The sequence below is a fragment of the Microchirus variegatus genome (genome assembly GCF_963457635.1).
Source record: "Microchirus variegatus genome assembly, chromosome: 13".
NCBI lineage: Eukaryota > Metazoa > Chordata > Actinopteri > Pleuronectiformes > Soleidae > Microchirus > Microchirus variegatus.
Genome location: NC_139814.1, coordinates 15,522,829 through 15,544,169, shown reverse-complemented (window position 1 = coordinate 15,544,169; position 21,341 = coordinate 15,522,829). Strand labels below are relative to the sequence as shown.

General features: G+C 40.7%; 2 protein-coding genes across 2 annotated transcripts; both read right to left on the bottom strand.

Moving 5' to 3' along the window:
• Positions 1 to 274: 274 nt before the first annotated feature.
• On the bottom strand, positions 275 to 12,532 carry LOC310935586 (alpha-1,3-mannosyl-glycoprotein 4-beta-N-acetylglucosaminyltransferase C-like; the record flags this gene model as incomplete). Its single annotated transcript, XM_083899516.1, has 6 exons — positions 275 to 283; positions 594 to 653; positions 1,120 to 1,574; positions 3,521 to 3,775; positions 6,175 to 6,325; positions 12,518 to 12,532. The coding sequence occupies 6 exons, from the start codon at positions 12,530 to 12,532 to the stop codon at positions 275 to 277; spliced, it is 945 nt and encodes a 314-aa protein (XP_083755642.1).
• Positions 12,533 to 13,310: 778 nt separating this feature from the next.
• LOC310935585 (E-selectin-like) lies at positions 13,311 to 18,242 on the bottom strand (the record flags this gene model as incomplete). The annotated part of the gene is made up of 16 exons (XM_083899515.1): positions 13,311 to 13,459; positions 13,565 to 13,774; positions 13,845 to 14,030; positions 14,152 to 14,337; positions 14,435 to 14,617; positions 14,736 to 14,945; positions 15,016 to 15,201; positions 15,323 to 15,508; positions 15,606 to 15,788; positions 15,907 to 16,116; positions 16,187 to 16,372; positions 16,777 to 16,959; positions 17,374 to 17,478; positions 17,579 to 17,965; positions 18,050 to 18,128; positions 18,216 to 18,242. The coding sequence occupies 16 exons, from the start codon at positions 18,240 to 18,242 to the stop codon at positions 13,311 to 13,313; spliced, it is 2,856 nt and encodes a 951-aa protein (XP_083755641.1).
• Positions 18,243 to 21,341: the final 3,099 nt, after the last annotated feature.

The window sequence follows — 21,341 nt, the reverse complement described above, 5'->3', positions numbered from 1 at the left end:
GTCAATAGGTTCATACAGTAAGTCGACAAAATCCAATATCACGTAGCGACCTTACAGTCAAAAAACCTTATTACACCAAACTTAGTATAGCTAAAAGAGATACCCCAACCTGCTAGATATATTCAGTACATATCTCCCGATCACTCTTTGTATCATAACCGTCAAAAATATCAAGTGTCCATGGTACCTTTTATCTAAAGAACAAAATTAACAACAAAGGGCCACAAAGCCATGCATATTTGATCAAAGGCTCAAGGCCAACAGTTGAAATGAACTACATTAGCTGTTCACAAATCACACCGTAACAAGTAATCCTGCATCAACCACCTGAACCAACTCTAAACTAAACCTAACCCCACATTGGCTCCTACAATCACTTCTCTGGTTGGTAAAAACTTTCTCTTTTCACTTTGTCATTATGGGGTATGGAGATATAGATAGATGAGATTAAAAATGAATTGTAATTATTTTAGCAAAAGGCTGCAACATAATGTGAAAAAAGTGAAGGGGTCTGAATATTTTCTGAACCCCATTGTATCTATTTTACAAGCTAACCAGGGCCGCACATCGAGGGAACGTGTTAAAAGGGGCACGTGTTCCTGGTAGGTGGACATGTCAGCGAAGACCTCAGCATCTGGGTTGCTATAGAGACCCTTGTAACGAGTAGGGAGGATGGACGATGAAAGGAGTGGTCAATCAGATTTTTCACCTGAGCAGGAAGTAAAGGGAGGCGGGAACTGATAAATAGGTCACACCTGAGAGCTGAGGAGGAGGAGGGAACAAACAAATGCAGCTGGCAGGTGGAATGAAAGCAGGAGTAGGAGTGCTGACCAATTAAGAAGATTCTGAAGTTTTTTGGACAAATAAGAAAAGTAAAATGTATTGACTTTTAAGGTCTCATTAAGTTATTATTTCTCATATAATTTCCATGAAAATATGATGATTGGTTGTATATTTATTTGATGTTGGCATCTTTTGTAGCTTAGAGACAAGCTAACTGGGTAACCTCTCCTAAAAAATGAATATTTCAAAATTATAAAAATTGACAGGTTCGACTTTTTAATAGTCCTGTCTGGCGCCCAAACTTACTTTCGTTTTGAGAGGCTTCTGCTACGCTACACCCTCCACAAAGAAATTGTCCTTGAGATTGTTGTATGTCCCGCCAAATGAGGAGAAAGTGCCCATGTGTTGGAACAGCGAGGGTTTGAAGCTAATCCGCTTTCTCTGAGTCAGCAGTCCTCGAAAGTGAGACATCAGCCAGTCGCAGGGCATTTCCTGGTAGAAGATGTAGAGGAAGCGGGTCAGCAGAGGAAGGTCCGCTGACTTGTAGAGTTTTCCAATGTAGCCCAGTTCTGAGAATTCCAGCATTGCCCAAGTGTCCTTCTTCGCCTCTTGCTCGCCAACGTGTTTCATGATGGAGGTGAGGAAGTGTTTGGCCGACGAGACATCATCCTCCAGCTGGAGGTAGTACTGGCCAAGACTGGCACTGTAGTGGATCAGAAATGAGTAATCCAGGTTCTGCTTGGAGCGGTATGAAACTCTGCTAGGAGAATCTCTGTAGTTGCTCTTTAGACCTGCAGGGGGAAGCAGAGATATTTCAATAATCACAGCATCAACAAAATCAGATGGAAGTGAATGAAATAAAAAGGTACAATAAGCAATACTTAAAGAGCTATTTCACTGTTCAAAAGATGAATGTCTATTAAAACTGAGTCATCTATGTAGTACAAATGTGAAATAATATTTGAAGGAATTGCCTTCTTGGCTGAGAAAGGCAGACCATTTTATACTTCGCTTATGTACACCAATGATAACAACTCCCAGAATGCACTGCGCTCGTTGCCCCCACGATAGTCCCGCGATGCCTCCAGTGCATCACTTCTTCTACCGAGTGAAGGAGACGGCGTGACATAAAATCCCCATGAGGAATTAGTTGGCAAATACATTACGGACCTGCGAATTACACAGGGTTGTTTTCTATGGTGCTAAATTATACCTGGACGTGCAGTAAAAACAAGAACAAGCAGTTAGTTCCCATTATTTGCCGGTCAGGGATTCAGAGCTGAGCTTGTTTGGAGCTTTTGAGAAGACACTGAAGAAAAAACCTGGAAACTCGAAAAGCAGCTCTTTTCCCTCGCAGCCATATCAGTTTGAAAACGACATTCTGTCGTCGTCTTCTCAGTTTACAAGGCTAAATTAAAGAGAGCCAGAGCCGGTCATAACTGTTAGCAAAGATGGCGGACACTGTGTTTACATTCTGGGAATGAAGTCTTGTCTAAAAAGTGCAGAACTAGTGCAGGGCTGCCAACTTTTGAGAAAACCTTGGAGCGAGACATCGTGGCATGCGGGGCTAATGTATGGCTATAGTAATATTTTATACATCCCAAGCTTATTAATGCTTTACACAATATTCTTTATTTATTAATAATGCTTAATACGCATAATGCTTTATACAATAAAAAGGAAAACAATAACAACATTTTCAATCCTACTACCTTCCCGACGGAAGTCCGTCTACTTAACCACCGAGCTACCACTTTTGAATAGGTGCCAGAAAAATATTTCGGAACCAGAGACAGTTTGATACTCATAGTCTTTGCAGGCATAACTTATCGATCACGAGTGGCGATGTGGCGTGAGAGCGTGAGACATCAATCAAATGCGTGTGTCTCACGGCCAATGGGTGAGAGTTGGCAGCTATACTAGTGTTGTAGCTCAAATCTTGAATTAATGCTTGGCCACCGATGATGTCAAATGGCGTGCTAAGGCGGTGCAACTTCAGCATGTGTTTCGTTTTTCATTTATGTGGAAAAATTCCTATCATAAAAATAAATGCCACTTTAGTACATATATTGGATTTCCCCGATAGTGGCTGCAGCCTCACTGAATACACAAAACATGTTTAACTATAAATAAAATGTAAAAAAGGAAATTCTAACTTGCAAAAGTAAAGAAAAATGGCCTGGGCGCATCCTATCCTTCAACTGATTCAGGAACTTCATCTGCATGATGGGAGTTTAAAAGCATACGTCAGTGTGGACAAAGACGAGATTTAACTACTTCTCGAGTGCTTTCACTTTTGCACATCTGCCACATGTTTTCCTCATGTGTACACCAAGTTACTTATTAGTCCAGAAAGAAAAGGTCAACCTCCGAGTCATTCTTAGAGCTCTGGAAATGTCTGACCAATATTAATATTATTAATCTCTCCTTGTCTGAAGTTTATGCAGAAAACAAGCTTTCTTTTGAATGACATACTTTGACATGACTTTGACAACATACTTTCTGATTCTTTTGATTTGCCTTCCTTCTCACTGTGTGTATTCTTGCATTGGAGCAGTGAACTTGTAATTGCAACATACACGTTGTCTACAGACATTCTGAACCCGGAGCATTCAGAAAACTTGGCATTAATGGATTGTGAATGCGCTTGTCTTGTGCACATGAGCTATATACCATTCGTTTCCTGACATCTTGTGACCTTTAATGCACTGTTAATATCACACATTGTGCTGCACACCTGTAAGAGGAGGATACCAGTCATGAGGAACATGGAGGACCACCAGCTGGCCTTGTTCCAGCTCTGAGGCAAACAGAGTTTTGATCTCTGTCACCGTGGCGACTCTCCAGGCAACATCAAAGTCTGCCAGCATCACCACCACCACCATAGAGGAGCGCTCGTCAGGGGACGACTGCGAGAAGAGGGACTGCAGGGTGGAGATGAGGTAGCTTTCCTTCTTCCTCTTCACCGATGACAACCCGATACATAAAAATCCTGAAAACGGAAATGAGAAGCGGGAGCAGAGTTTATATCGTTCCAACCACAACACAAAAATAACAATTTTAACATAATGACGCACTTATTCTGTGTCATTTATGTGCCTACATGTGTTCTCGTCTTAAACCTGATGCCGCGTTCACATCACACGGCAACAAACCTTTCTCGATGTCCATGGTTCTCAAACTATGGTACGTGTACCACCAGTGGTACGCGAGCTTCCTCTGGCGGTAAAATAATAAATAAATAAGAAATACTTTTCTTCTATATAAACCTGGGTATGCAATCAGAGTGGAGCTGAGGGATTTTTAGCAGAGTGCATAAAAAAGGAAACAAATGACCCCAAAAAAATTACAAACAATCAAGTAATTCATTGATTAAATAATTATTTAATAATCATTTATTAAATAATTAATTAAGTTAATTAATTAAGTAAGTAAGTAATAATTAGAGTCATCTTAACCTCTTCTTCCCTGACCCTCTTTTTGGAGTCCCTGCTCGAAAATGACATGCCCAAACTAAATAGAGTAAATCTCTGCAGTTACAAGCTCTATGTGGATTATCTTGGTATCAAAATACAGATAACACTTGTGAGATTCCACCACAGGTGCAAGTTTCACTCTAGATGACACTGTGTCAGAGTAAATGCACATGGAACATAGCATAAACATAAATTAAGGCTCTTTTTCTCTCGCCTAAAAAAATATTGCATTTTAAAGCAAATATCACCTTTAAAATATGCAGCAGGAGCTTAAAAACACATGGAGGTCATGTAACAACATGTGGACATGAGCTGTGCAAAGTCTGATGCTGTTGAAATTACAGAGGTTTTAGTAAAGAGATGTCTAGGCGTTTTCTCTTGGCACAGTTTGGCACCATCTGTGGGTTTTAAATTATTAAAACCCATTTAATTTTATTTACATGTGACTATTAGTCTAAAAAGAACTTGTTTTGAAAAAAAAAAAAATATGCTCCCTGTGCGGTGCATAATAACAACTCTGTGACTCTGCAGCGTCTACAGTTTTGTTTACATAATCACGCTGACACTTTGGTACCGCTTTGTTTATAAATGTTGCTTCCAGATGGATTGAGCAGGAAGACAATGTATATACTGCACGGTTGTTGACAAAACACTAACTAGAAAATAAGTTTACAAAAAGGTTTGGTTTGTTTCACTTACACTGTGTTAGGGAGGCAGAACACAGCTGGACCCAAATGCTTGAGACTGGAGGCATGCTGGAAGGTCTTAAGAGTCTTTATTTAAGTCTCTTGAATTCAAAACAAAAGTGTAACACTATGTCTAGATAAGAAAGGAACAACAAAAAGCGTAACACTATGGCTAGATAAGAACTAACAAAAAGCGTAACACTAGAACTAGAAGCTGACAGACTTGACTTGCCGGGCGTGCGGTTGGCAACATAAACAACGTACTAACACATGACTGAGGGACTGGGAACACTATATAGGGGGGAATCAAGGGCAGGTGTGAGTGATTACTTAAGGATCACCAGGTGAAGTGCATGAGGGAATTAGGGTAGGTGTGTCAAGGAGGACGAGGTGACAACGTAACAGGAAGACACGAACATCACCAAAATAAAAGGGGAAGTGAAAATCAAACCCAACACCAAAAATGTGACATGAGCTTAACGTGACTCTAAACCAACTAACAAACAACTAACAGACTACACAAACAAAAAACACTCACATAACTGACGCCTCGTGAAACACTACCTTTCAAAAGTTTGGGGTCACTTATTTTTTCCACTTTTTTCAATGAATATAACATTAAATGAATCGGAAATACACTCTATACATTGTTGATGTGGTAAACGACTATTCTAGCTGCAAACGTCTGGTTTTTAATGGAATATGTACATAGGTGTATAGAGGCCCATTTACAGTGTTCTAATGGTATATTGTGTTTGCTAATGGCGTTTGAAGGCTATTGGATGATTAGAAAACCCTTGAAAACCCTTGTGCAATGATGTTAGCACAGCTGCTGGTTCTTTGATTGGTTGACGATTGAAGGGCAAAATTATTAATTTGAATAAAAATCATTATTTGTAATTTTGTCAATGTCTTGACTATATTTTCTATTCATTGTGAAACTAATTTGATGAATAAAAGTGTGAATTATAATGGAAAACATAATTTTACAAACAAATTGGACAATTGTTTGTAAAATTGTCCAATTTTTTTTTCAAATTTTTGAACTGCTCCAATAATGTATCACCCTATAATCACTCACCTAAAAAAACATAAGTCGTGATTCACTGTGTACAAATTTTAAATCCAAGTGTGAACCTCGACCTCAATTCCCAATCTGATCACTGTGTTTCACCTCGCACACACCACTAACATAAAGTAAAAAAAAAAATAAAGAATGCATCACTCACTCTGCTGCATAGATGGCGCTCCAGCAAGCAGCTGATAGGACACATTGAGAGGCAGGTAACCTCCGCGTTCAACCCATGACTTCTTATTGACCAGCCTCTCTGTTTGCCAAGATAACTGAGTAGGACTGTTTTCATGTGACCCTGTGGAGCCCTGAAAAGAAACACACCACATAATGTCAGCGCACGGTGTTGTCTTCAAATGTTTCCTTAAGGAGGCGTGAATGGTCATTTTAAGAACAGAGTTCTCTTTAAAGTCAGTGGCGTCTCTTTCTGCATCATCATATCACCACCTGTTGTTCTTAAAGAAGGAAGGCCACACCTAAAATGTGTGGTGTAGTATGTAAACGGTGATGTACGTCCGGATGTCATCACAGTTCATCTTTAAAGGGGCCCCTTAATTTTAACTTCCGGGGAAGCGACAAGGCTGAATGGATCAAAGTAGGAATTATTTATATCAGGGACCTGTTTGATGGAGAACAACTAAAGCAAAAGCATAAAGTCCCAAACAAGGATTTTTGGAAGTACTTGTAGTTATGATGCGCCTTAGACATGTGGTATTCATACTCAGAACTGAAATACAGGACAGACTGGTACATTATAGACACTCCAAAAGGAAAACGTCATGTTTTTACAACTTTAGCCTCAATAGATGCTGGAGACAGATTTATGGAAAGTAATATATGGTGAAGTATGGGGGGAAATTATTGGCTCATGGTTTAAAGTATAAAGGGAAGTGCGGACCCGAATGATTAAGTACAAAATGACTTCGGACTTAGGAACTCTAACTTGTGTTGGAGATGTGATGCGACTTGTGGCACCCTTCTACACTGAACTTGAAAATGAAAAGTAAATCAGTTTATTGACTATTAAAATGTTTTAAAGGTACAATATGTAGTATTTATGGGTTTATATGACCCAAAATCCACTTTTTTATACACATTATGTGCTCCTGCATTGTCTAGTCGCTGTATAATAGTTTTTGTTTCATTTTCGTAGTGTTTCAAAAAGTCATGTTAAATAACATGACCGCGGACCGCGGTTGCATAGCCACTGTTAGCAGCGAGACGCCATGTTTCTACCGGAGCCTGTAAGGACAAACGCGAGAGAACAAAACAAGCGTCTCTTTACTTGTAGCGGAAGTCCCGCCTCCTCTCTCTCCGCTTCGTCTGCTACGGCCGCGGTAGCTCGCCCTCTCCCTCACCTCACGAACCTCATCTGCTGACAAGGAGAAAGACGACGAGGACGACATTTGACCAGCTGCGGACACCGTAGCGCTCAGGGAAGGGAGGGGGTGAGCAGAGCAGCAGGTCTTTGTTGTAAATTTCAGCCTCTCCTCTAGATGGCACTATAAACTACTTATTTCCCCTTTAAAAAATATATATTTTTGAAACTTCAACTCCAAAATAAAACTATATAGTATATATTTTAATCATTTAGATATCGCAATCTATATGGATTTCTCTCACATTGTTTCCAGGTTTTTTTTCTCTACAATAGTACCTACTCAATGTGGGTGGAGTCATCACTGCATGGCTGCATGAAACTGCTGTGACTTCATTTTACACGCATCACAAACACACAAATGAGTGACCAGTGACTTATAAAGCAGTTGTTTTCAGTGTAACTGAATCATCGGAATCAATCAGTTAATTGAAAATAATTATTCAGCACTTCCTCCTTGACCGGAGCACAGACTCCTTCTGACACAGTCACTGGACTGAAATACACTGGCAAGGGTTTGTGACACTGCTCGTGATCAGTGGTGCTGTCGCTAAATACACCAGACTCCTCTGTTAAATATTGAGATTTTAGACATTTCCTTCGTAATCATTTATTTAGATTAACTCACGTTTTTAGGATTATGAAGTCTTATTTAAGTCTTTTTAACTGATCTACAGTTCGGCTTGATTCTTGTGTCACTCGAATCATTAGTCGGCAGTCTGGCGACATCACACATAGTCAGTACCACGAGACGTCTTCAGCGACTCTCTCCCGGTAATCATCAGAGAGAACATTTCCACTCTGCGCCGCATGAAGACATGGTTACGCACATCTTCAGAGGCTCGGAGACAGTGTGGTGTTGGTATTGCATGGTGGAGCCTTAAGGCCACATTATACTTCTCTGACTGCGTAATGCGTTATCCGACTGCGTAACCACGGAGACCCCTCGATCCTTCATACTTCTCCGTCATGGTGACGGATACGCACTGCAATTTCCCGCCCGATCAGTAGGGGTCGCTACGCAAGATTGTTGTGCTTTTGGCCAGAGCCGGATTAACGCAAAGGCAAACTCGGCACGTGCCTAGGGCCTGATTGGTAGGAGGGGCCCAGACAGAGGGACCAAAAAAATAAAAAATAGATTAAAAAATAAATTAAAAAAATATATATACAAATGTCATCTACACTTTATTCCAGTGTTAATATATCAATATTTATAAATTCACTAAAAAACGTGACGTTGTTTATGTCACATTAACGGCAGTCAGTTCAGTCCGAGGGGAGGTCAGGTGTCAGGACTAAGCGGGACAGGCAGAAGAGGCAGTGGGGGGGGGCTATACAGAAGTTTCTGTCGGGCAGCCGTCCGACAGCTGTGAGCCTGCTCGTAACAGCAGAGCCAGAGGCCGAGCCTGGTTCGAAGACGCAGAGGAAGACGCTGTAGCGCCGTCAACAGAATGACCAAATGATGGAGCCACATAAGGGCTAACGTGGGCCAGTGCCACTATGATTGACAGCTGGCCCACCCCCTGCTCTAAAGGTACTAAAAAAGTACCAAGTACCAGGTACCAGGTACTATCGCTGATGGAAACGCAAAATAACCGAAAGGAAGTCAAGTCGAGCCGGTGGAAACCCGCCATATGTGATTCCCACATTGAGGAGGTACAATGAAGTAGTGGAAAATCATGTGACGATACCAAACCGAGTAGAGACGAGTCTAGTATACAGCTGAGTAGCAAATTATTACATAACATCCAAATTGTGCAGCTATTTTAGGGGACAGTATTTCTTATGAAATACTTTCTCATCCATCTGCAGTAAATTCAATCAATTCAATTCAATTTAATTCCAACCTTTACATTATAGAGAGGAGCGAAACCAAACAGTTCACACAATGAGCAAACTCTAGGCGTCAGTGGAGAGAAGACCCAGACTCAAACATGTGCAGCCATCTCGACCGACTGTCTCGACCGGTTGGGGTGAAAGGAAAAATGGGGGACAGAAGAGAGGAAGAAGAGAGAGACCAGGAGCAGAAAACCAACAATTCATCGATCAAGTTACAAGTTGAGACAAGACAGTTCTGAATCAGTTATGACATGTTAAATCAACACTATGCTGAGTAATAAATTCAAGTGTATTTAGTAATGGCCCTAAAGTCAACCTGTGAGTGTGTGTGCGAGTGTGCATTTCGACTTACTGTTGAAATTAAGTACAATCCTCCAGCGAGAAGGATCACTGCTAAGACAGAGTACTTCTTCCTCTGATGACACCACATTTCCTATCACACACACACAAAGCAGGCGTTAATTTCAGGTGACCGACTCCCCTGCATTAGTCAAAAGACAACCCATATCAATCAAGCTCTACATTTATAGTGTTCTATGACTAAAAATACTGGGGTGGGAGATATACACAAATCAAATCTTGAAAATGTACATTCTTCAGTAGAAAAATATTTTAAAAAACAGCAGAAAAAAGGTTAAATGTGAGCATAAATGTTCTGAATGAGTTGGACTTTTTTTGATGCCAAGACGGTGAAAACTGGACTTCTACAGCCATGGCTGTCAGACTTTTTACTTTGAGAAAATATTGAGCAAAATCCGCTTTGGTCAAAATTTGATTCAAACAAACCTGGAGTTTCTCTCTGTCTCCGCCCTCTTTCAGACACACACGGTATTTGATTTCCTCATTCGTTCATTTCACTACCATGACCTGTCCTTTTGACTTTGATCCTGTGGATGAAAGCATTACTGCGCAGATAATTAAATATTTCTTTGGAGATGATTATCAGACCGCGCATAGATTTTCAGACACTTCCCTTTTTGAGCGGTACTGTTTCACGTCACAGTCCATCATTTACATACACAACCTAATCAGTCCTTACATTTCCAACATTAACAACTAAAGTCATGCTTTTTATTTTTTTTATTTACAAATGGGAGTTTTTTATAGAACATCGGAGATGCAGAGCACTTGAACATGATATAAAGAATGAGAAGTCATTTATGTGTGTGAAAACAGCATTATGTTGGGGATAAAACAACTGTACAGTCAAACAGCCACTTCATATTTACTTATTAACACAATGTAAAACATAATCAAAATGAGGTAATCTCATGAGAGTCCCAAGACGGCTTGACCGCAGTACCAGGGGTTGGGTCGCTTTGGCCCACAGCACCTGTTCACAAAGACAAAAAAGGTAAATATATAGACTCACAGCTAAACGTAACACTTTAATATCCAAAAAACACACACACACATCAAACAATATGTTTTTTGAATAAGAAAACGAATCTAAACAACAATAAATCATTATTAAACAAAATACAAATTAAATCCCTTATTTGTAGCACAAATAATTAATAAATCAAACAAATTCCTGAGGCTGTAACAAGCCCCGACACCAGCTCTGTGGCGAGCCTGTCGTGGTCACTGCTCCATCATGGCTCTGGAGAGCTGAAGAGCCACAGGACACAGTGAGCCAAGACTAAATAATAAAAACTATAGGGCTGTCAAAAGATTAACATTTTTAATCAGATTAATCACAGGGTAGCTGTGGATTAATCACGATTAATCACGATTAATTACCATTCGTAAATATGCCAAAAAAATATCAAATTTTCTCTTTATATTGTTGTAGGAACGGAGAGATAAATAAAGTATGTGAAAATATAAATGTAAAGAACAATAAAATACTGTAAATAACTTGTAAAAACCTATACAAACTTAGTTAAAAATAAACATTACATTGTAAAAAAAAAAAAAACACACATTATAAGACAATATAAATAAATAGAAAAATAAAATGCTGTAAATAACTTTAAAAAAAAACTATACATTGCACTGTAAATAACTCACATTATAAACAAAATATAAAGTATAGAAGTTAAATAGTTTTCTTACTAAACCCAAAGCAGGAAATTCCTCATCAGCACCTTTGACGCACTGCTTTTACTAGTTAGCGTTAGCGTCAGCTAGCATTCTGACGCTAATGTTAGCTGCTGTCTGTGTCCCCATTAGTTAGACAGTGACTGTTAATGTTATGATTATATCATTATCTGCGCCAATAGCGCCACTTACAACTGTGTGTCTTTCTTTCTTTTTTCTTCATCCTCTTTTTTTCTTCCTCTTTTAACGACCTGATTGATAACTCCTCTTCATTTTCCTTCAGCTTCATTTACAACTTGCAGAACGAATAACTTCACACAGGTTAACGTGAGGTGACGTGGGGCCCCGTTAGGGAGGTTTCCTACTGAGATGTCATTGCAAATCAACCCTTGTTGTTTAAGGGGGACGGGGATGCAAGAGTGTATGTCTGCAGACCGGAGCCCCTCGTTTCGAGCCCTCCCGTTGCGAGCCCTCCCGATTTGAGCTAAGAATCCACGCCCCCAAGGAAAATAATTTTCAAAATAAAAGCTCGCGTCGGGAACCGCTCGTCTGTTGCCATAAACATAAAATGACACTGGTAAATTGTATAAAATGTATTGTTCAACATGAGATGTCTGCTCCACACTTTAACCTGCCTGGATATGCCTCAGTAAAGGCCAAAGTGTGGCTGCAGTCTGGAGCCTCTCATCTCGTGCCAACGAGCTGCAGCTTATTTTATAATTTCAAAATAAAAGCTCGGTATTGTTAATAATTGTGTTTTAAACAAAGAGTAAAAGTAATCATGCTAATACTTATTAGTATATACGTATACTAATACTTATAAAAATACCAGACGAAAAAATGGAATGGAAAAAATATACAGAACATAAAATGAATAGTAAATAGTGCAAAAAAAATGTATTGTTCAACATCTATATCAGATAACCACATCATTGGAAGTAACATAAGAGTCGTGGGAAGTCATTCTTACACAGAATACAGAATACCGTTTGTGCGTAAAATATCATTTAAAAAATCACATACTATTAGAGTTGGATTAAATTGTTTTATTTATTTTGTGTTTTTATACTGCCAGCCATTTTGGCTTCCGGTAGAACTGGCTGCAGAATCCAGGGTGGGGATCTTCGGAGTAGATAGCAAATAGTAGCGCAAATCTGCAAACTATATGGAAATAAAAAACGTTATTTTAAGAGTTAACATGTTTTGAAATGAACTGCAGAAAACAAGCTCACAAACTTACCTGTGACTCCGTCATCCTCCCTGTCATCACGAAAGATTAACTTCTTCTTCCTTTTCTTTTGGTTGTCACTATTGCTTAAGTTAGTGGAATACCGCCACCTAACGGTAAATCTCCCTGAGATCTAATTCGCGAATTGTATTTTGGACTGCGTGTGCTTGCTGTACACTCTGGGTTGTACACGCCCAGGCCTGAGACTGGAGGGCTAGCAACGGGAGGGCTCGCAACTGGAGGCTCCGGGCTGCAGCCATACCCGTCTCCGGGGATGCGGCTGCTCACTGATGCATTCAGGCTCCGAGTGTCGGGAGCCCCCGTATCGGCTCGGGGCCCCAAGCAGTTGCAATACCAACAATAATGACAATAACAAACATCAATATAAAAGCAAAAAATGTGAGTGTGTAATGTGTGTGTGTGAAATTTGAATGAGAGAGAACTAGAGTTGTGTCATCTGCATACATTATTGGAGAAAGGATATAAGAGACATTAGACAAATCATTAATGTATATGAGAAATAATAATGGTCATAATATAAATCATTGAGGACATGCTGTTGTGGTACGCCATCAGACCAGCTGAAATACGGGTGAACATCTGCTAAAACGAATTTTTGTAATCGAGTTACTCGAATTACTTGTAATCGTTGCAGCCCTAGTCATCATACAACCTCGTTCTATATGACCCCTTCAGTGCTGTAGGCGGGGTTGGGAAAGCTGTAAAGACAAAAAAGTATTTTTTTTATTTTTTTTTATTGTATTTATTTTAGTCTGACAGGACAGGAGACAAATGAATGCTGGTCTTACGTGCTCATCTCAATTCCTAACTGCTCCGGCTCTTTTCTCTGCTTCCGGAACTGTTTCAGGAACCATACCACCAGAGACGCAGCAATCAACAGGGTGACAACTGCTGCCACACCAGCGGCAAGAGCAGCAAACTTCGGTGGCGAGGCTGTGGAAAGATGATGAAACTTTGAATCAATTGACAGTTTAAATGCGTCAATTGTGTTTGCGTGATGTGAATTGCAAGTTTCATGAGACATTTATTCTTTTTTACCTGTGCAGGTTGGTGGTGCAGAAGTCCACTGGCCTGGATGCTCACACTCCACGCTGTGTGCTCCTTGGAGCTCGTAACCCTCATCACAGCTAAAGGTGCAGATCATACCAAACGGGTGAGAGGAGGTTTCGTTGAGAGAAGGTGAAGGAAGTGAAAGGCTGCAGCTGATCAGGCCGTTTGTTGGAACCTCAGGAGCAGGACATGTAATTTCTAAAAGAAAAGAAAAAAAAATTAAAGTAGCATCACTTGTGCAGGTTTATGTGAAAATATGCTTCCATACCCTGGCAGCTCGGTGTAGCTTCGCTCCATTGCCCGTCATCAGAACACTGAATCATGTCCACTCCCTCCAGTTTGAAGCCTGCAGCACAGCTGAAGCTGCAGGTGGAGCCTGGTCGCAGCTCAGTGGTAGAGTTGCTGCACTTTGGGATCAGCTCAGTGTCTCCCTCTGGATTCTGACAAGTGATCGCTAATGCAGGGGAATACATTGAAACAGAATATATTGAGTGTGTTGGTCACAAAGGCACAGAAATCGAATGACATCATATATCATATGCATATGAGGGTTGACACTGAAAGTGCATCCTCACCTTCACAGCGAGGGGTTTTTCCACTCAGTGCAGTTGCTGATGTGTACGTCAACATGTCCTGACCCACCAGGCGGTAGCCAGAGGCACAGCTGAAGTTGCAGGATCTTCTGGGGACCAACGTTTCGTCTACATCTCCACAGCTGACAAAGCCGTTCTCTGGCTCCTGTAGAGCAGGCACTGGGATAGCTGCAAAACAGTAGACGAGGTCAGCAACAGCCTTTTCCCCTTTTTTCCTGACAATTACACCCAGGAAGTTAAAATCAAATACAGTTTATGAGCTCACCAACACAAGACGGCTGTGAAGCGGTCCAAACACCAGACGCTCCACACTGCAGAATGAGAGAAGAACCAGATTGTTCAAAGCCTTCATTACAGGTGAACACACAGGTGGACAGGAAGCTGGACGGGGGATTTGAGCAGTTGATGGAGCCCCTTGCTGGAGTAGACAGCACCGGACACTGAACCGCTGTGAAAAGACATTACAACATGTTCAGCAACACCATATTTCATTGAATTCTATACTCACATGAAACATCTGAGCAGGTAATAGTTCATATAACGCAGAAACACACAGATCTATATACCTGTGCAGTTTGGTGGTGCAGACGTCCACTGGCCTGGATGCTCACACTCCACGCTGTGTGCTCCTTGGAGCTCGTAACCCTCATCACATCTAAAGGTGCAGATCATACCAAACGGGTGAGAGGAGGTCTCGTTGAGAGAAGGTGAAGGAAGTGAAAGGTTGCAGCTGATCAGGCCGTTTGTTGGAGCCTCAGGAGCAGGACATGTTATGGCTAAAAGAAAAGAAAAAAAAATTAAAGTAGCATCACTTGTGCGGGTTTATGTGAAAATATGCTTCCATACCCTGGCAGCTCGGTGTAGCTTCGCTCCACTGCCCGTCATCAGAACACTGAATCATGTCCACTCCCTCCAGTTTGAAGCCTGCAGCACAGCTGAAGCTGCAGGTGGAGCCTGGTCGCAGCTCAGTGGTAGAGTTGCTGCACTTTGGGATCAGCTCAGTGTCTCCCTCTGGATTCTGACAAGTGATCGCTAATGCAGGGGAATACATTGAAACAGAATATATTGAGTGTGTTGGTCACAAAGGCACAGAAATCGAATGACATCATATATCATATGCATATGAGGGATGACACTGAAAGTGCATCCTCACCTTCACAGCGAGGGGTTTTTCCACTCAGTGCAGTTGCTGATGTGTACGTCAACATGTCCTGACCCACCAGGCGGTAGCCAGAGGCACAGCTGAAGTTGCAGGATCTTCTGGGGACCAACGTTTCGTCCACATTTCCACAGCTGACAAAGCCGTTCTCTGGCTCCTGTAGAGCAGGCACTGGGATAGCTGCAAAACAGTAGACGAGGTCAGCAACAACCTTTTCCCCTTTTCCTTTGACAATTACACCCAGGAAGTTAAAATCAAATACAGTTTATGAGCTCACCAACACAAGACGGCTGTGAAGCGGTCCAAACACCAGACGCTCCACACTGCAGAATGAGAGAAGAACCAGATTGTTCAAAGCCTTCATCACAGGTGAACACACAGGTGGACAGGAAGCCGGACGGGGGATTTGAGCAGTTGATGGAGCCCCTCACTGGAGAAGACAGCACCGGACACTGAACCGCTGTGAAAAGACATTACAACATGTTCAGCAACACCATATTTCATTGAATTCTTAACTCGTATAAAACATCTGAGCAGGTAATAGTTCATATAACGCAGAAACACACAGATCTATATACCTGTGCAGGTTGGTGGTGCAGAAGTCCACTGGCCTGGATGCTCACACTCCACGCTGTGTGCTCCTTGGAGCTCGTAACCCTCATCACAGCTAAAGGTGCAGATCATACCAAACGGGTGAGAGGAGGTCTCGTTGAGAGAAGGTGAAGGAAGTGAAAGGTTGCAGCTGATCAGGCCGTTTGTTGGAACCTCAGGAGCAGGACATGTTATGGCTAAAAGAAAAGAAAAAAAAATTAAAGTAGCATCACTTGTGCAGGTTTATGTGAAAATATGCTTCCATACCCTGGCAGCTCGGTGTAGCTTCGCTCCATTGCCCGTCATCAGAACACTGAATCGTGTCCACTCCCTCCAGTTTGAAGCCTGCAGCACAGCTGAAGCTGCAGGTGGAGCCTGGTCGCAGCTCAGTGGTAGAGTTGCTGCACTTTGGGATCAGCTCAGTGTCTCCCTCTGGATTCTGACAAGTGATCGCTAATGCAGGGGAATACATTGAAACAGAATATATTGAGTGTGTTGGTCACAAAGGCACAGAAATCGAATGACATCATATATCATATGCATATGAGGGATGACACTGAAAGTGCATCCTCACCTTCACAGCGAGGGGTTTTTCCACTCAGTGCAGTTGCTGATGTGTACGTCAACATGTCCTGACCCACCAGGCGGTAGCCAGAGGCACAGCTGAAGTTGCAGGATCTTCTGGGGACCAACTTTTCGTCCACATTTCCACAGCTGACAAAGCCGTTCTCTGGCTCCTGTAGAGCAGGCACTGGGATAGCTGCAAAACAGTAGACGAGGTCAGCAACAACCTTTTCCCCTTTTTCTTTGACAATTACACCCAGGAAGTTAAAATCAAATACAGTTTATGAGCTCACCAACACAAGACGGCTGTGAAGCGGTCCAACGACCAGACGCTCCACACTGCAGAATGAGAGAAGAACCAGATTGTTCAAAGCCTTCATCACAGGTGAACACACAGGTGGACAGGAAGCTGGACGGGGGATTTGAGCAGTTGATGGAGCCCCTTGCTGGAGAAGACAGCACCGGACACTGAACCGCTGTGAAAAGGGATTACATCACGTTCAGTTGCTGTGAAACTATGATAGCAAATGTGTCTCATATTCCACATTAAAATGAATTAGCAGAAATGCTTTTTCACTTTGAAATTGTAGCAGCATTTTTTTTGTCTCATAAATAAAATGAATAATCAATATTCGAAACTGCATTTTCATTTTCAACTTCAAGGCTGCAAAATGTAGCTGCTTTTTTGACTTTGTGTGTGTGTGTGTGTGTGTGTGTGTGTGTGTGTGTGTGTGTGTGTGTGTGTGTGTGTGTGTGTGTGTGTGTGTGTGTGTGTGTGTGTGTGTAGCACAGCCAGAACAAGGGGAGCGCCCAGTGACGTCACTCTCCTGAAAAAGCATTTCTGTTAATGAAAAAAGTGCAAAATCATTGTATTTTTTTTTTTTTTTTACCTTGCTCACACTTTTCTCCACCGTAGCCTTTAAAACAAGCGCACTTGTGGCTGTTGACGGTTTCAACACAGTTTCCATTGCGACAAGAGTCCTTCTTACAGACAGCTATAGGGAAGAAGGACTATATCATTTTGCTGATCGAAATCTAAATTGTTCAATGAATAGCTTCCCTGAACAAGAATCTTAATTCCAAACATTTACTCACCTTTGTAGCACAGAGCCATTCTCATTCCCCTGCACTGATAGTCATTCCACTTGCCTTGACTGCGCATTTCCACACAGTCTTCACCCTCGTAGCTAGGTGGACTCTTGACATTGTTTGGTTCGCCGTTTGCCCAGTTGGCTTCTTCTGCTGTCACAGCTTTCTTAGTGCCGACCCAGGTCCAGACACCTTTGATCTTTCGTATCCCAATCCAGTCGGAATCGGGTTTGGATCTCAGCCAGTCAATGAGATGCTTGGCCTCCTCCTGGTTCCGGGGGCCCACCATGTCTGTGTAGTGCGTCTGGCACCAGGTCCGAGCGTTATCCCAGTTCATGGTGGTTGAGGAGCGGTGGTAAGTCCAACTGTCTACACTGGTCCACGTGAACAGCACTGAGGAGAAAATGTCATAAATTATTAAGAGAAAGACAAACGCGGGGAAACTTCAGGTAATCTTTGTATTCAGTGTGTACACACTTGAATACAGAAGGGTCAAGCAGATCCATGAGGAAAACATCTTCGATCCACGGGGCTGAAGTAATCCAAAGCACAGGTCCTGCAAAAAATGAAGTAAAAAAAAGGATAAATTAAGATAAATCAATATTGACCACAAGCATGTTAAGCAACTTGAACATGAACTCACCATTCCACTCACCATACCACTCGCCATAAGGGGTATAGGTGATAACCGAAAGAAGACTCTATTGATTTAGCCTGAGAGTATAGGACGCAGAGGATGAGACGAGGAGAGGATGAGACTGGTCTGAGTGTGACCAAATTTCTGGGAATAAGGTCTGCCACTGCCTGCTTTTCAGTGGACACCCCCCACGCATCATGGGACCTTGGAAACGTTCCCTCTGTTTATACGTATGCACTTTGTAACCAAAAGAAAGAAAACATTCACAAGTGGAATGTCTTTATTAAAAAAAATAAAATAAAATTTCATGATAACATTGTTCACACTGGAGTGTATATTTAATTGTGAAGAGTACTGCGTTTAAGAAACACTCAGATGACATTATTTAATCTTTATTTGACAGTTGTATTCATGTGATATATATTATTATTACAGTATTTTACAGTCATTATTTTAGTCTACATAATCTCCATTTCTACCAACAACAACTTGGTGTGGGACACTATAAAATATTATATAAATGATGTTTTAGTGCAGTTAAGTTTACCTTTAATGACATCTACTCATATTTCTTATTAATGTAGTGTTAGAGATTCTGCAGATTTGGCATATTTGATCAAAACAAGACTTTGATTAAAGTTTGAGAGAAATGTGTGAGTCACTCAGTCTGTTACCAGTGAATACATTTGTAACAATACTACAATCCCAAGGAACAGCTCATGAGCGCCATCATTTCTGATAAAAACCCAAGGCCAAATGTACTGAAGTGTGACAGGTGCATATAATATAGCAGCTTAGCAGAATTGGTACATGTATTTATATCAGTGTGTGTCATGACCAGAGGCGATTGTAGAGTCTGTTGGGGCCCTAGGCAAAAATTCCTAGAGGGCCCTTTCAACCAGTGTTCATCACCATTATGTTATAAATAATCTGACACCAACTTCAAAGTATTTTTTTTTTTCAAAATGAATGAAATAACATGGAAAAACCTTGTAATTAAATAGAATGTGAAAATATAAATGTAAAGAACAATAAAATACTGTAAATAACTGGGAAAAAAACATATATAAACTGAGCAAAAAAGATATGCATTACATTGTAAATAATCCTCTTCATTTTCCAAAACATTGAAATATAAAATTGCAATTAGATAAACATAAAGTGCAGTTGTGATCACAGTAACGATTTAAGAACATAGACACTGTTCAAAGGATTTCTGTTGTCTGTCTTTGAATGGATGAAGCGGCCCCAGTTGATAAATAATACAAATTGCGTTTAAATCCCGTTAAGCGCCAAGTTGGACAGTCTTAACTAATGCTGTTTCCTGTATTCAAAGTAAAAGTTTCCGAACCATATATTGACTTGGAGTGACAACACTTCCAGTCCTGGCAATCTCTCATGGCCAGAAGAAGTGCATATACAGAAGAACTCATATACTTAGATTTTTCAAGGGGCTTTACTGTTGACGATAACAATTTAAGGTTTTCTTCACTTAAAATGAATATGGTAAACTTTGATTAAATAGTAATAGTTTTAAGCTGAATTTGTGACATGGTTTTGTTTCTTTAGAAATGTCCTTTGTCTCATTATAGGAAAAAGAGGAGTGTGCTGTGTGGATGTTGCAGATGAGAGAAGATGCAATCCAGTCATTTTTGGGCTGAAGTAATCCACGTAATCTAGAACAACTTGTTCTCAGGAGTGAACTAATGAAGCAACATTTGGACACATTGGTCTACAATCGGGCTCAGGAGATATCAGGGGTCATTTGGAGTAACATGGGACGCTCCCTACAGGCAGAGAGAGCTTCTGATCATTTCTGACACGAGAACAGAACAAATTACATACATTTATATAGATTATATAGAGAGATGTATAGGTATAGTGGACTGACTCAAATGTGCTCATTTGGAAATGGTGTTCTGCGTCAAGCTGTTTATGACGGTGTTGACATTTATTATTGATATTTGTGAAAATTAAGATACATAAAATGGTAATTCACAGATGTTAGGGTTAAATAAATAAATAAATAAATAAATAATACAAACATAACAGTGTATAAGTGTTCAATGTGATCAATCATAATACTTGATTCCAATGCTAAAAAGCCAAATGCAGAAATTAGATTAGATTAGATTGCTATGCAGCACCAGATGAAAATGAATGCATATCTCTTAAATTCAAAGTACACATATATTTGACATATTTTGGCAGAAAGTTTGTTATGTCTGGGTAAAGCCCACGATCTATTATTCTGTCTCACATCACGTCTGAATCTCCTGTCAAATCACAGGACATTCTTGTTTTGACTGGCTGCTTGCAGGTGTCCATGGTTTGCTGAGTCATTGTTCGATGTGCACTGATTTGTGCTGTGAGAATTTGATGACAAATAGTTTAAGTGATCATTTGAATTAAACCCCTGTGAAAACCTGTTATGGCTTCCAAAATCCCCGCTCTCGGATGTGTTGTCCTCGAGGAGAATATAACTGGTGCCAAATTCCCATCCAAAGGACAAGGGTTGAGCTATTTTTTGCATTGTCACATGGAACTTAAACATATAACAAGAGTTGCTTCTACAGACACTTTGGATAACGTAGAACAATTCTGGAATCATGCACGAATACCAATTCTGCACTAACAGGACATTATAAAGAAAGTGGAGGCACTGTCTGATGAATGGCGGCAGGACCGGCCCAAGGCATAAGCGAACTAAGCTGCTGCTTAGGGCCCCGCGACAACTAGAGGGCCCCCAAGAGCAGTTAACTAAAAAAAAAAAGTTTGGATTGCTGTAGTTTATTTAGAATTTTTCTCCCCATTTTTACCAAAGCTTTTTCACAGTTTTTACATAGTTTTCAGATGTGATTATTTAACTTTATATTTTATTTATAAACCATTTTTATTACCTTGTTCATGGTGCCTCTGTTGAGTATTTGTTTGATATGTATTTGTTTATTTTATTTAATGCTGTGTTTTTGAATTTTTGAATTTTTGAATCCCGCCCAAAGATTGTGCACATTTTTAGATTTTCAGAACCTTAATATCTTAATATTTTATTTATAAACAGTTTATTTTATATTTTATATTTTATGTATTGATTCTCTGTGTAGAATGGATTAGGGGGAGTTGCAGATTTTG